Raw genomic sequence first — 14,516 nt, 5'->3', positions numbered from 1 at the left:
ATGCAGAAGCTCGGGCCCTGCTGCAGACCTCCTGAATCAGAGCCTGCAAGGTAACGCGGTCCCAGGCAGTCTATGTGCATTTCAGAGTGTGAGAGGCGCTGGTCCAGGTGACCCGTTCTTGACCATGTTATTAGATGCTTTGCTGGGACACTGGAAGCTGCCATGCCTCCTTCTTCCTCCACCACGCCATCTGAGAACAGGGGCCAGGGAGCCAATGAAACAGACGCCAAACCCAAGCTGGGAGCCAGATTTTGCCAGACCCCCACTTAGCCCCTGGCTGAGTTCCTTCCTTGTACTCACTGGGAGAAAGAAACGTGGCTCAGTCCCTGAAGAAGCCTTTCCTGTGAAAGATGTGTGTCCTTCACTCATGGCCATGTCCTTGACACGCAGCCCGACCTCACCTGCTTTGTCATCCAGGTGCCAAGTCATTATTGGCCAAACTCTCATGAAGCGGGCTGCCCCAGAGCAAAATACATGGCTTTGTAAGACAGGCTGTGGTCAGGCCCTTCACTACACAGCTGGGATCATGTGCGGCTCCACCCCCGTGCCGCTCCGCCCTGCCCACCCCCCTCACTTCAGCTGAGGCCCCGCAGGAGGCCTGTGGCCCCCTTATCCGCACCACAGTTTTCAGATGTGCACTCCGTATGCCGCCCCTACACCTGGTGGCCATTTCAGAGAATCAGTGTGGCCAAGTTGATATGTCCCTTTGAGGGGTATTTTTCTGGGCACGGCACCCACCACCAGTCTTCAACTCTATATAACTTAGAGCTGCTTTTTTTTTTTTTTTTAAGATTTTTATTTTTATTTTTTTATTGGGGAAGGGGAACAGGATTTTATTGGGGAACAGTGTGTATTTTCAGGACTTTTTATTAGGGAACAGTAGTGTGTTTTTCCCAGGATTCATCAGCTCCATCCAAGTCTAATTGTCCTTTCAATCACAGATGTGGAGGGCACAGCTCAGCTCCAGGTCCAGTTGCTGTTGCTAGTTGCAGGGGGCGCAGCCCACCATCCCTTGCAGAAGTCGAGGAGTCTAACTGGCAACCTTGTGGTTGAGAGCCCACTGGCCCAAGTGGGAATCGAACCGGCAGCCTTCGGCATTAGGAGCACGGAGCTCCAACCACCTGAGCCACCGGGCTGGCCCAGGGCTGCTTTTCCTACAAACACTGCCCCCCACACACATATGATGTGGTTAAAATAAAATGCATTTCATGTAACTATCTCCATCAAGGAGTCATACAGGGAAGGCTTAAATGGCCCTCAGCAGCACTTTTTTTTTTTTTAATGCAGTACACAGGGGAACCAGATATGGGGTGGCATGACAGCGCCTCACGATGGTCACTTGAGGGGATGCAATCAGAAGAAAGGTCCATCCTTCCCACCCATTGGCCAGGCCTGGCATTGCAGATTTACTCTCCAAGGGACCAGGGAGGCCCCAGTTCTCCGTTATTGGGAGAAAGAGGCTCAAAGGAGACAGGAGGTCCCACTCAGTCCAGGCTGCTACTTGGTAGCAGGTCAAGTAAAGGGTACGAGGAGGAAGGAGATGGAGAAATAAGATGTGAGGCTTGGGGATTTAATTTCCCTCCATCTCCCCAGACCCTGTGACCTCAGGTAATTGAGAATTGGCTTCATCATGAAATTCTGTGGCAGCAGCTTTAACTTTTCCTGTGGGTTGTTGGAGCTCTGGGATCGCTGGCCTGCCCTGCTGCCCCATCCTTTTTCACCTCGTAGGGAAATACAGCACCAAAGATATCTTCATGATAGCGCTTCTGGCTCTTTAAGGGAAAACAGAGACCAATGTGTCAGCTCTGCTGGTTCAGCCACCTCTCATTCATTAGGTCCTGCCCGAGGATCCCTCAGCTTCCCTCTCACATGTACACTCGTGAGCCACTTGCCTTCCCAACTGTCAGACTTAGATTATACTTGACTCTCACTTAGACTCTTTACCTCCCTCCAGTGCCCACCCGGTGTGGACCACTTGGGCTTTATGATGGACAGTACAGCCTGCCTAGTGCTTGCACAAGATGCTCCCAGAAATGGGGGCTCTGATTTGGTGATTGCTGCGTCCTTTCTCCCAGCCTTGAAGTATCACGATGCACAGGAGCATGTGAGAGGCTCTGCAAGTCTTACAGTTTGCCTCTGTTTAACTGAGCAACCCGACCAAGATGTACAAAATCAGGCCTCTCACAGCCCACCCAGTTCTGACCTCCAGGATTCCTGTGAGGTTCAGGACAGTGCTGAGCCTGACTCCTCCAGCCCTGGCTCCCTGGCCCTTGACCTTCATCCCCAGCCCACACACCAGTGACCATACCTTAAGCTGGAAGAAATAGTCCTCGACCTGCTCCTCACTCAGGCTCAGCTTGGCAGCCACCAACTGCTTCAGGGTACGGGCCACATCCCGGGCCATGCGCACGTCCCCGCAGACATAGAGGTGGCCTTGCTCCTCGTGGAGAACGCAGAGCACCTCCTCGGCCAGCTGCTGCCGCAGGATATCTTGAACATAGACCTGAAACCAGAGGAAATGGTGGGTCTGGGCCCCTGCTGCTGGGGAGAAGCTTGCAGTCAGGACAGCTGACCATGGGGAGGCGGTGACAGGTCACAGGGTGCGGAAGGGTGAGCAGCCCCCCAGCCAGGACCTTGCACAGGGACCAGGCCCAGCATGAGGAGGGGCACCTGGTTGGCCCCAGACTATCCTCAGGCTGGAGAGAGGAAGGCTGGCCACAGCGCCGTCCTCGGGGAGCTCCCGTGGCACTCCTGGATTTACTCTGAATTCACCATGCTTCCAAGAGGCATCAATCAAGCCACTTCCCTATGCAGAGCTCTGAGGCCCACCTGCCTACACCCCAGAAAAGAGAGCCTCTCAGTGCAGAATGTCTGTGGGATCGCCACTGTAACTCAGAGCAGGGCACAGAGCCCTGGCCTCCTCCGTGACACAGAAGTCCAGGAGCCCATTGGGGAGACACTCGGTGACCCCAGCGCTGGGCATGGAGCACTCTCCTGGGAGGAGCCCTGATGGGACAGGTTCGTAAGAGCTGAGCCAAGTCTGTCCCGACTCCCCAGGCTCATGGGGCAGCAGAGCAGGTGGGCCCAACTTAGTCCTGACCGGCTCAGGGCCTCTCTCTTTTCCCAGAAGAGAGAAGTAACAGCTGCACAGCCTGCCTCAGACAGTGGTATAACTGCCTCCATTTTAGAGCCTAGGAGATGAAAGCTCAGAGAGGTGAGGGGGCGGGTGGGGTGCCAGGGCGCCCACCATAGTCTGTGCTTTTAATGCTCCGCCCATTGCACGGGCACTTGCTGCATTTACCTTGGTCTGGCCAGGCAGGCGAGAATAGGCTGTGTGCACCTCATGCAGCACCCCCTTCCGGACCATCTCCAACATTTCCTCTTGATAGAGGTGGTCCTCGTCGGGGCGGTGGCACCCGAACAGCAGGGTCATGCGGCCGCCCTGGAGCCCTGCAAAACCCAGCAGGCTGCAGTTACCAGAGTGGCCACCAGAGGGCGGGCATCAAGGCCTGAACCGCTGAGTGCCCAATTTGAATTCTCATTTCATCCCCGTGAGTAACCATCCCATCTAATACTTTCCCCACTTTACAGCTGAGGAATCGGAGGCCCAGGGTGTTTAGATCACTTATCCATACAGGCTGAGGTAAACTTCAGCTAGGGGCCAAGAAACGTGTATGGGCAGTGGCACAATTCTCCTGCAGCTCCAGTTGGACTCCCAGGCAGGGGCTGGTCACCAGGTGCCCCCCCTCGCCTGGGAACCCTCCAGCAGTACCTTTGTGCTCGGCGTCATGGAGCCGCTGCTGCCAGAAACTGCGGAAGGGAGCGATGCCCGTGCCAGGCCCGATGAGGATGCAAGGATGGGAGCGGTCCTCGGGGAGCTGGAAGCTACTGGCACTGAAGGGGACAGGGACAGAAGGAGAGATGCCCTAGTTCTCAGACACCATGGGCTAGGTGCACATGCAAGACAGGGCCTAGGGATCTGGGGGGGGAGGTATGGTTGGGCGTGGTAGTGTTGGGGGGTGCCGAGAAGACAATGAGCTAAGATTTGATTCCCAAATCCTGCAGGCTGCTTCATACCCTGACCAGACACACCATCATCTCGCCTTGGGCTCCCTTTGAAAAAGCCTGAACCTCACTGTACTCTGGGCCCCATCCCCACTGTCACCTCCATCCCCGCTAGAGACTTGGCCATGCCCTCTGGCCAGCTCACAGAATGGAGAGGCCCAGTGTGACCCCCAGGGCCTTTTTTAGGGGCCCAGAGAGGCACCTAAACCCCAGGTCCCGCCCTTTCAACCCACAACTCCCAGGAGCCAGTGGTCTGGGAGTGCTTACCTTCGTACAAAGCAGGGCACTGGGTCCTGGGACTTCAGGCTGCTGAGCCACGTGCTGCAGACACCATGGTGCAGGGGACCCTGGCCATCTGCAAGGATAGCAAAGACCTGACCAACATCGTCCCCTGCCTCACCCCTACGTGAACCGCCCCAGTGGTTCCTCCCACACCGACCCACGTCCTCCAGCTGTCCGCTCAGGCTCTCTATGGACTTTAATGTGGGAGCTGTTTTTCTCCTGGTTCTGAGATCCACCCTCCACACACCCAGAGCTGGTGAAAGTTGAAAGGGCCTTAGAGAGTATGCAAGCCTCTCCTTTTGCCGCTGCAGAAACTGAATCTCAGAGAGAGACAGTGACTTGTGCAAGGTCACTCAGCAGTAGAATCAGGTCACAGGTCAGCTTCCCTGACTCCTTCTAAGAGTTTCTCCAGGGACCCTCCCAGCACACAACTCTGCTCCAATCACAGTTGCACCCTGGGTGGCCAGTCACTGCACCCAGAGTGTCCTCACAAGTATAGCCCTTGCTAGTAGGAACCCTGGGTGATGGACACCCTCCTGAGCATTCCAGTCTGCTCTGAAATCTGTGTGTGGCCCCTCCTGGGCTTGTGGAAACCCCAGCTTTCTCTGGGGTACATTCCCTTCCCAGTGGCCCAGCATGTAAAAGGACCTCCAACCAACTTGAGAAGTCCCTTTGCTTTTCCTCTAGATGGCATCTTGCCCTCTCCTCTCCCAGTTTCAGGACTGAGACTGGGCTTGTGTGATGTTCTCTAGCACAGCAAATACAGTCTCTGCCCAGTTTTCAGAAACTGCATGATTGTGCCTCTTAGAACACAGAGGGCTCTGAGGTGTGGGTCAGCTCGCCAACTTTGCCAACCCAAGCATTGCTGAGTTATGGAGGTCAAGGCAGAAGCATGCCAGTAGAGGAGCCAAGCCCAACTGGACTTGTCAGTGTCAGCCCATCCCCCAATCTTCTGCCCTCATAGCACCCTGCACATTCCTTCTCAGCACCTACGTAACGACAATTGTCTATTTCTATGGGTCTCTCTTCATTGCCCCCTGTAGATGAAAAGTTCCATGAGGGCAGGGGCATGGGCATTACCACACCCACCATGGCGTTAAGCATAGAGTGGGATGAAATAAATCCGCTGAATGAGTGAATGAAGGAATGAACAACCGAGGCAGAATCACCCATGTTCAGGCTGGACTGTTGGGAAGATTAAGAGTCACTGGGCTCCCACCAAGTACTGGGTACTTTCCATATTCGATCTCATTAAATTGTCCCAACAGCAGTGGGACAGTAGAGTGGAGCAGCTTGATTAAGAACTTGGACTCAGCAGACTACCTGGGTTTCAATCCCAGTTCTCTACTTGCTAACAGTGTGACTTTGAACAAGTGGCTGAACCGCTTTGTGCCTCCGTTTCTTCGCCTGTAAAGTGCACACAGTACCCATCTCACATGGTTATCGATACTACATATACAAAGGGCGCTAGCTCGGCGCCTGGTTCAGAGTACTCGCTCCCACACGCCTCCTATTGCTATAGCAACTCTGGAAGGTGGGTGTTTAACTGATGAGGAGACCAAAGCTCAGAGATGTTGAACAGCTGCCCAGGAAGTAGCAGAGTTGGACTGCTCCGAAGCCTGTGCCCCAGCCTCACCTCGGGTGCGGTAGGTGAGCACAGCCACAGTGAGGTGGACCTCTGTGGGTGTGTGGTCCCGGGAGGAGCTGATGGAGTAGTATCGCGGTTTCAAAATAGGGAGCTGGGAGAGCAGGAAGCTGGCAGGTATCCGCAGTGACGGGAACTCCTCTAGCACTTCCAGGAATGTGGGGCTGTTGGTGAACTTCCACTTGTTGTATTCCGAGGGCTGAAAGGCAAGGGCAGTGTGAGTGACTCAGGGCTCCTGCCCCACACCGAGAGAAGAGCCTGTCGCAATCCAGTACTCATTCATTCATTCATTCATTCATTCCCTCAACAAACACATTGAGGTACCAGGCGCTGTCCAAGGTGCTGAGACTACCAAGCTGGTGAGCAAATAGTTCCTGTCCTGGAGGAACTTAAGCCAGCAGGTAGCATTTATTTAACTTGTGTGCTTAGACTTCACTGTCAGCAACTTGTGGGTAGGAGTCAAATCTTTATTATAACCTAATTTGGGGCAGGGCTTTAGAATCATACAGACTTGGGTTGAAATCTTGACTGGCTGCTGTGACTGGATGCTTGTTTTAGAGCTGCGGGATCTTGCCTCAATGACTGAACCTTTTTGGAATGAGGAGACCACCACTTACTTCGTGGGGATGTTGTGAGAATTAATGAGAATGTGTGCCAAGTCTGTGCAGCGCGGCCACAGGAGAATGGCAGTGGAAGTGGCTGCAATCATGATAATTAGCAAAAATGGTAACAGTAATAATGACATCCCATGCCTTTTGCAAAGACTGGGACCTAGAAAGTTGCAAGTGAGTTAAGGTATTCTCTTATGAATTTATTCATTCAACTACCCGTCTGTCACCATGTCCGTTTATCCATCCATCCTCCAACACTTCCTAAATCCCAGGTTTGTTCCAGGTTTTGGGAGCAGAAAGACAGACAAGACATAGTGGCTCTTTTTCTAGATAACTTCTGAGGAACTGCACTTTGTTTGCACCCTTCAGACACTCAGAAAAATCCAGTTCACTCAACACAACTGCGTCCTAGAGATGGGACGGGAGAGGATGTCATTGACAAGTGTCACGTTGGGAAGTTGGGTGTATCCCCCGTGGAGGTGAAAGACCAGCTCTGGGCTCTGGCTTCCCCTGCTTCTGGGACCCTGCCACTACCTCACCCACCAGCCCTGACCTTTACCTGGCACAAGGTCTCCAGCCTCTGTCTCTCAGCCTCTTCCGTGGCCAGCAGGGCCAGCTTTTGGAGCAGCAGCTGGGTTGGGGGTGTGGTGATGTCCAGAAAGTAGGTGAGGGCCTGGCTGAGTGAGCAGGGGGGCAAGCGCTTCTCCGTGACCCAGTAGCTGCCTGAATAGAGAAAGAAGGGGTCAGGATGGGGAAACGGCCCCATTTAGGGGGATGAGCCCCTTGAGGCCAGTACCCTCCACCCTCCAGCTGCAGGGGAGAGAAGATACTGATTTTCTGGCTCCAGGAACAACAGGGCTCACGTGCCCAACTCATGTGCAGGAAGGAGGTTCCCAGAGACAGGCTGCAGGGGAGGCTGAGCAACAGCCCTCCCAAGGGCACCCACGGTGACACATTCCTGCAAAACTGTGCTCTAGACTCCAGTCCCTCTCTCACCCAGACCCGAACTTTAACGGGACATCCACAGGTGAACTACAGACTCACAGGGACTAAATCCATCAAAGACTGATATAGGTTCCAGAGGCCAGTTGTTAATTTGGAGAAAAGCACATGACTGCAGTTCCCTGGGGTGCTGTACCAAGGGGTGTTGGTAAAGCAGCCGATCTGCCCAAAGTGAGGTGGCAAATCTCTAGGAGTCCCAAGGGACAGCATACAGGGTGGTCACAGCATGGACTCTGGGGCCAGTAGAAGTGGGTTCAAACTCTGGTTCTCCGCTTACTAGCTGGGTGACTGAACTCTCTGGGCTTTGGGTTCTGCCTCTGTGAAATGGATGTGATAACAAAACCTGTCGCCCTGGGTTTGTGTGTTCACTGAATGAAACAGTGCAGGTATAATGGTTGGTACAGTGTCTAGCACAGGTGCTCAATAAATGTTAGGTAAAAATATTACTATGATGTTACTTCATCTAGACTCAAGGCCTAATGAACCACGTCTGTCTCCCTACGGTCACGAGGACTTCTCTGCCTCCTCATCCCCAAGTTTCAGGCTCTCTCACCTTCTCCTGGACCGTGGGGGACAATGCTAGACTTTGCTTCTCTGACCCCTGCTTTCCTATTTTGGCCACTCTATTTAAGGGGACACAGGCTTAGAGGTGTCATTTTCAGTGAGGAAGCTAAGGCCAGGAAGCTAGTCCTATGGCTGGGGGGCGGGGGGGACCCCCATGGTGGTCGATTTCAGGTTGATTTCATTAGTTTACCTCTCCTAGTGCTTGTCACCGCATTTTGTGCTCACCACAGAGACCGAGAGCCTCATCTTAGCACAGAAAGGGGGTGCCCTGGGCCCTCCCTAGGACAGCGTCTTTTCCCCCCGTGAGGCTGGTTAGGCAGAGCCACACTCTCCTGGTCACCGATGGCCTGCCCCTGCCCATGGCCCAGGGAAGGTGGGGATAAATCAGACCCTCCGTGGGGAAGCAGTATGAAATTAGAATGCCATGAAAACGCTAGGAGGTTATAAATTTGGGGATCCGGGAGATCCTCAGGGTCTATTAAATCCCTTCTCCGACCTTCTGGACAAATGTTCATTAGCCTGTGGGAAATGGCCATCCCTCCATTCTTCCATTTATTTGGTTCCAGGAAATTGCTTTCACAAGAAGCCTACAAGGAAGGCTCTATTATCTCTATTTTAGAGACAAAGAAATAAAGCCTTGAGCAGTTAACTCACACGCCCAAGGTCACATTGCTAGTAAGTGATGGATCAGGGACTTGAACCTTCAAACCTCACCATTTTTAACTGTTTCCACATTTTTCCATTATGTCACCTAGCAAGCTGTACATATGTGGCTATTGTGGGGACTAAGGAGACATATGACATATGAGTATATTGTACATATAAAATGCTGGCATATAGTAATTACCCACACATGCCAGCTGCTACTGCTATTATTATAATAATAATAACTAGGTAGTGAGCTCTTTGAGGGCAGACACTGAGTCCCATTCATTTTTGTAACCCAGGTCCTGTCTGTTTTATAGATGTGACCAGTTAAAATGTCGATGGAAAAATAAATGAGTCCGTCAATCAACAAAAAAGTGGCCAGATGAGCAAAACAATGAAGGCAAAAAAACTACCCCAGCCTCTGGCATTGGGCAAATAGTCCCAAAGAAGGGTCCGTTTTTGCTGGCCTGCCGGCAGGCAGCCGAAAAACTATTTGCATGGCTCCTTTAGCACAGGCTTGGGTGGCCCACCCACCCAGCAGGAAGGACAGGATTAGCTGCCTGCAGTTCAGGCCTGGGCTCAGCCTATCAGCCTGAAGGGGGGTTGGCAGGAGGATTCTGGGGTCACCTCAGCAGAGGTTGCGTGCAGAGGACTCACCAGTCTCACTGAGGGTCTCCAGGCGCAGGAGTTGGTGGGGTGCAGGGCTGTCCACCACGTGCTCCAAAATGCCTTGGACCAGGGCCGGCTGGTTGCTTGGGAAAACCCCCAGGTGCTCTCCGGGCAGGTAGCTGAAACCTTGGCTGCCCTCACAGGAGAGTTCCACCAGGAGGGTGGTGCGGCTGGACAAGGGAAAAAGAGGCCTGTGGTGACGCCACCAGGATTTCCTCCAGAGCGCTCCGAGGGGTGGGCCCGTTTCCCCAGGAAATGTGCCCTCCTTTCATTTTCCTGCCTGGTTCCATGAGCACAGGTCGCTGGCATCCCCTGAGGCTGGGTGCCCAAGAAGACCTGCAGCTGACCTGGCCTGTGGCTTCTCTGTGGGGAGAAGGTGGGCTGTACCCCACCCACCCACCCGTGCAGCCCCCCGAGCCCACGAGGGCTTGACCACAGACTCCTCCTAAAGAAAGCATCCCACTGGGAGATATGTGGGCTTTCGGACAAATTTCCCCTTGTCCTCAGCACAAATCTGGTTCTTATTAGAACAAAGCCCAGGTTTCCTAATGGATGGGGGAGGAAGCACAGAGAAACAAAACCTACAGAGATTCCACAACACTCTTATCCTGGTGGGGAAATGTCCTTCCCTGCCAGAACTTCTCCTAAGGGTTCTTAAGAAAGAGTCCACTGGTTTGAGTTTCTCCTACCCTCCCCTTTCGGTGAAAGAGTCAAGTGACAGAGGGCAGGACATGAAGCAGGTCCTAGTTCCCAAGCTGGAAAAATTGGCCCATGGTTAATGGAGACCAGACACGAAGGCACGGGGGCCACAGGGTGACCCGATCGGCTGGTCCTCATCGATGGCACTACTGCTGATGCCAGCAGACACATCTCTCTCAGAGGCTAACTCGCTCTGGTCTTTCCTTCATCAAAATCTGTGGACCATCACCCAAGAAGCCCGGTACCCTACCCCACCTGGATTTCGGACTCCGTAGATTCTGCTGCGATTTGAGCTTCAAGGTGAACACATTCTTAGCGTGCATGTTGCTGAGGGCTGTGGGGGACAGAGAGACGGTGAAATGGCCATGTGGCTCTTAGCGCTGGTGGGGCAGCCTCCCTGTGTCTGAGTCAAAGACACCGGACACTGCCCTTGGGATGTCCCGCTGTGGCAGTGGCAGGGGTTTCCTTCTGTTCTTTTTTCCCACTGTGTTTCTGAATCACAAATAAAGACCTTTGGTCTGACAGAGGCTGATTGCCCTGCTGCTGGGGGCTGGGAAATGCAATTTAGATGCCTTTACATTGCATTTAAATATGGGGATTTCTAGGACATTCCCATGGTTTGGGATCCGCAGGAGAGCACAGGTGAAGCTGGGGGTATCCTAAACCTGCAGAAACCTGCAGGACCACAGTGCTCATGGTACAAGAAAAGAGGGAGCACAGAGGCACAGCATCGGAGGGCGCTGTGGAGAGTCCACAGACTGCAGCCTGCAACAGGCTCTGCAGAATGCTGTCTACAATCCCTGGCTGCCATCGGAGCTGGAAGGCTGGGGCTCAGCTCTCAACCTGGCCACATGCTGGCAACTCCCTCAACTTCAGTTTCTCTGTGCCTTTCTCGCAAGATGAGTGTCAGGGCTCACTTAGAGTGGGTGGGCAAAGAGCCCAGGACAGTGCGTGGCACACAGGAGGCCCTCAGTTGCTGCCAGATCCATCTCTCTCCATCTCCCTCCCAGGGCTTTCTCCTGAAACAGCCTCCCTCAGAGACGAAGCAAGGCCTCGACTCTGGCACCCCAACCGGCTCTTGGAGGCAACGCGAGAGAGATGCCTGGCAGCTCTAGGCCAGCTGCCTCTGTGCAGAGGGTCCCAGTGGTCTCCTCGACCACAGGCTCAGAGCTCAAAGACCCTGACCCTGGCAGGAAGGGCAAGCAGCCCCATGTGGTGAAGAAGGTACCTTTGTTGAGGTCCAAAGGTTGTGAGTCCTGCACGAGCCTGTAGTGGTGCGGGTCCCAGGTCACAGTGGTGGTGTAGAGTTTGGGGATCTGAATGCAGTGTTTGCCTCGGACATTGAACATGTCACAGGCTGCCTGGAAGAAGCCAGAGCGGATTGGTGTTAATAATTGTCATCGTCATCAGCAGCGCCATCACCACTTACTTTAGGTCCATACAACTGAGCTAAGTGCTTTGTATAATTACTAAGCACACTTATCTTAGTGGGTTGTTGTGAAGACTCAAAGAGGTGCCCGGGTTTGGCACACAGTAGCTATTGGTGTTATGATGAATATCGATACTGATAGTATCTCGTTTTACCAGCATGGTCACACCATGAGGCAGGTTTGAGTACTTCCGTTTTTCTACGGACCCCAGGCCTGGGCTTGGGCACCACGTCTGCCGCGACTCAAGCTGGTGCTTCTAGGCACCACTGTTGGGTGAAACACTTCGCTTAAATGAGAAGTTTGCTAAATCAGAGGAAGCCAGCTTGCTACAGGTGACAAAGACAAATTGACACAGGCCCACAGAACTCAACTGGATGGTCTCTGTCCCCATCTCTCTGTGGCTAGGAGACAAGAGGTGACCTGGATAATCAGAGGGGGAAAGATCTTAAACCAAAGCTCCTTGAGGGCAGAGCTGTGTCCTAGCCACCTTCTCCCACCCAGGGGACCTACACTTAAAATGGTGCTCTTCTGGGGGGCGGAGGGAAAGCGACAATGACATGTCCCCTCAGGCCTGCAACCCCAACCCACACCTGGGGCCATGCCTACAGGACCAGGCAGGGGTCACGCCTCCCAGGACGCCCGACACAAATGCCCCTGAGCCCCCGTCCATGCTGTGGCGGTGCTCCAGCTGTGAACTGACCTTGAAGGTTTGCATGGCCCAGCTGCGGAAGGCCTCCTCCTGCCCACTGAGCTCGTCCCCTTCCCCTGTTGGGGCGAGCTGAGAGGCTCCCAGGTGGGACATCTTCTGGTCGATGTCATGGGCAAAGGCGCAGAACTGAGGGTACATGCTGGACCCGAGGCCAAACACGGCATACCTGCCCAAGGAGGACACACACACACACACACAGCCTAGGGTGAGCCAACCCATGGAAGCCTCGCCCACCAATACCAACAGCCCCTAAGACCAGCCTCACACATTCCCACTCCAGCCAGACATAGGACCCACCAGGGCACATCGCCTTCTGGTCCTCCCTGGCTCGCAAGCCTGTCACCAACTCTTATAACCAACCCTATGCTTGGCTTGCGGCCCCGTAAGAGGGCCTTGGTTTCCCTAGCTTGATCCTTGACACACGCTGAGGACAGGCTCTCTCTGTGCCTGGACATCCCAGAGAGGACCCCCTGGTTCATATCCAGTTCCAGACTCTGGGCCCATAAAGCCGGGTTCGGACAAGCGGGGCTGGGGAACAGCCTTACCTGAACTTGTTGGTGAGCTCTTTCAGCATGAACAGAGATCTCTTCAGTTTCTAGAAAGAGAGAGAACCATAGAGTTCTCAGGACAGGATTCATCAAAGCACTGCCTTTTCTCTTCTTCTGATGACCCATTGAAAAACTGGCCACATCTGACAGGAGAAGGTTCAAGACCCACAAATGAAAGTTGGTTTATATGTACCTGCCTGGGTCTCAGGGACAAGTTCAGCCTTAGCAAGTCACGTGGGCCTGACCCTCAGTGAGGATCCAGAACAGCCCAGTCCCAACTCACCCAGCCCTGGTAGCGCTGGGCCTGGCCTACAGCAGGGCATCGCCAGGGCGTCTCCTAATGGGGTGTGACTGAGCCTCTCTTCTCATTTGGAACCTGGTTAGAGCAACAACTGGTCCCATATCCTCTAAAGTAACCCTGGCTTCCCAATTGTGAGTGTGATATAAAGTTTTCTTTAACCATAACTTTTTTAATTTAAAAAGGCAGGTCAATTTACCAAACTATATTTAAGTATATCATAGGAAAAGTGGCACCTGCAGATGGCAAGAATTATGAAGGACACAGGCAAAATGGTTGACGTTAGGACAAGCCAGAGTGATTGAGCACTCAGTCCCGAAAACCTCCTTAGGACATGCTGAATTCCCCCGATCCTTTCCTTGGTCTTCTTGGGCCCTACCGCCCCCCAGACCACTGGGCCCTGGCCCGCACACCTCTCCGTTGCCGGGGGAGTCTCCGTTCCCAAACGTGCTAGTCACCACCAGTAGAAGCTGCTCCTCTTCTAGGCTGCTCAGCCTGTACTCATCCATGCAGACCACCTGCAGGGCACCGAGGGTGGGTATCAGTCCCTGGTTCCAGGGTGGGGCCCTCTGCGCCCTCCCAGACTCCTGCGCTTCCCTCCCGGACCCAGGCTGAGGGACCCTTCATCCTCCTGTCCCCGCTGTGCCCAGCACAGAGGAGGCACAGAGGAGGCGGGAGCTTAACAAATCCCTGTCAAATGAACAACGTCCTCAAGTCTCCTCCCCGCCTCAAGCCCCACCAACAAGACAACACGTCAGCGAGCCCTGGAGGCTTTGTCTCCAGTGGACTGCAGGTCCCAAATCAAAACACGTTCACCGCTTTCACAGCTTTTCACAGCTGTGTGGACATATTTTTCACAAAAATGGGCTGAGCAGGTTATAACAATGACCCCTTTGGAGCCTGAGGAACCCGAATGCTTTGCCTGACGCTGATCTCGGGGGAAGGGTGTCACTGCGTCGCTGTGCTACCCAGGCTTGGGAGGCCTGCAGTGACGAAGGATAAAATCCAACACTGATGGACTGAATTAGTCACCCTGTGGGGTTTTATTTGTCTGCATACTATTCACCCATCGCCCCCTTCACCTTTAGCACTGTCCCCTGGATGGAACGCGATCATTCAGTAACCGGGAATAAAACTCTAGAGCAGCTCACGCACAGTGAGACTGGGAGTCATCAGGAGAGTGTTTCTCAACCTGCGTTCCCTGGAACACTCTTAGAAACTTATTTACTGTGCGGGTTTGGGAATCCCCGGACACACATCTGTCCTCCTATCACATATTTATTTACAAGGTCCTGGGACACCCAGGCGCAGGGTGACCATTTTAACTTTCCCAGACTTCTCTTCAC

At 53.7% G+C, this 14,516-nt stretch overlaps 1 protein-coding gene across 2 annotated transcripts in view; it reads right to left on the bottom strand.

Annotated features, from left to right (window-relative positions):
* Positions 1 to 772: 772 nt before the first annotated feature.
* The window catches only part of NOS2 (nitric oxide synthase 2), a 37,106-nt gene continuing 23,362 nt past the window's right edge, over positions 773 to 14,516 (bottom strand). For both annotated transcript variants that reach the window (XM_019731396.2, XM_019731397.2), the window contains 13 exons: positions 13,584 to 13,688; positions 12,870 to 12,919; positions 12,316 to 12,490; positions 11,414 to 11,546; positions 10,441 to 10,519; positions 9,475 to 9,656; positions 7,163 to 7,326; positions 5,984 to 6,191; positions 4,333 to 4,420; positions 3,773 to 3,894; positions 3,302 to 3,450; positions 2,309 to 2,503; positions 773 to 1,772 (listed from right to left, as the gene is read on the bottom strand). In XM_019731396.2, the coding sequence (XP_019586955.2) occupies positions 1,653 to 1,772; positions 2,309 to 2,503; positions 3,302 to 3,450; positions 3,773 to 3,894; positions 4,333 to 4,420; positions 5,984 to 6,191; positions 7,163 to 7,326; positions 9,475 to 9,656; positions 10,441 to 10,519; positions 11,414 to 11,546; positions 12,316 to 12,490; positions 12,870 to 12,919; positions 13,584 to 13,688 (1,770 nt within the window). In that variant the 3' untranslated portion in view covers positions 773 to 1,652. The remainder of the gene's footprint in view (positions 1,773 to 2,308; positions 2,504 to 3,301; positions 3,451 to 3,772; positions 3,895 to 4,332; positions 4,421 to 5,983; positions 6,192 to 7,162; positions 7,327 to 9,474; positions 9,657 to 10,440; positions 10,520 to 11,413; positions 11,547 to 12,315; positions 12,491 to 12,869; positions 12,920 to 13,583; positions 13,689 to 14,516) is intronic.

The sequence above is a fragment of the Rhinolophus sinicus genome, linkage group LG15 (assembly GCF_036562045.2).
Source record: "Rhinolophus sinicus isolate RSC01 linkage group LG15, ASM3656204v1, whole genome shotgun sequence".
Lineage (NCBI taxonomy): Eukaryota > Metazoa > Chordata > Mammalia > Chiroptera > Rhinolophidae > Rhinolophus > Rhinolophus sinicus.
The sequence above is the reverse complement of the archived record's forward strand: the minus strand, read 5'-3'. Positions and strand labels throughout refer to the sequence as shown.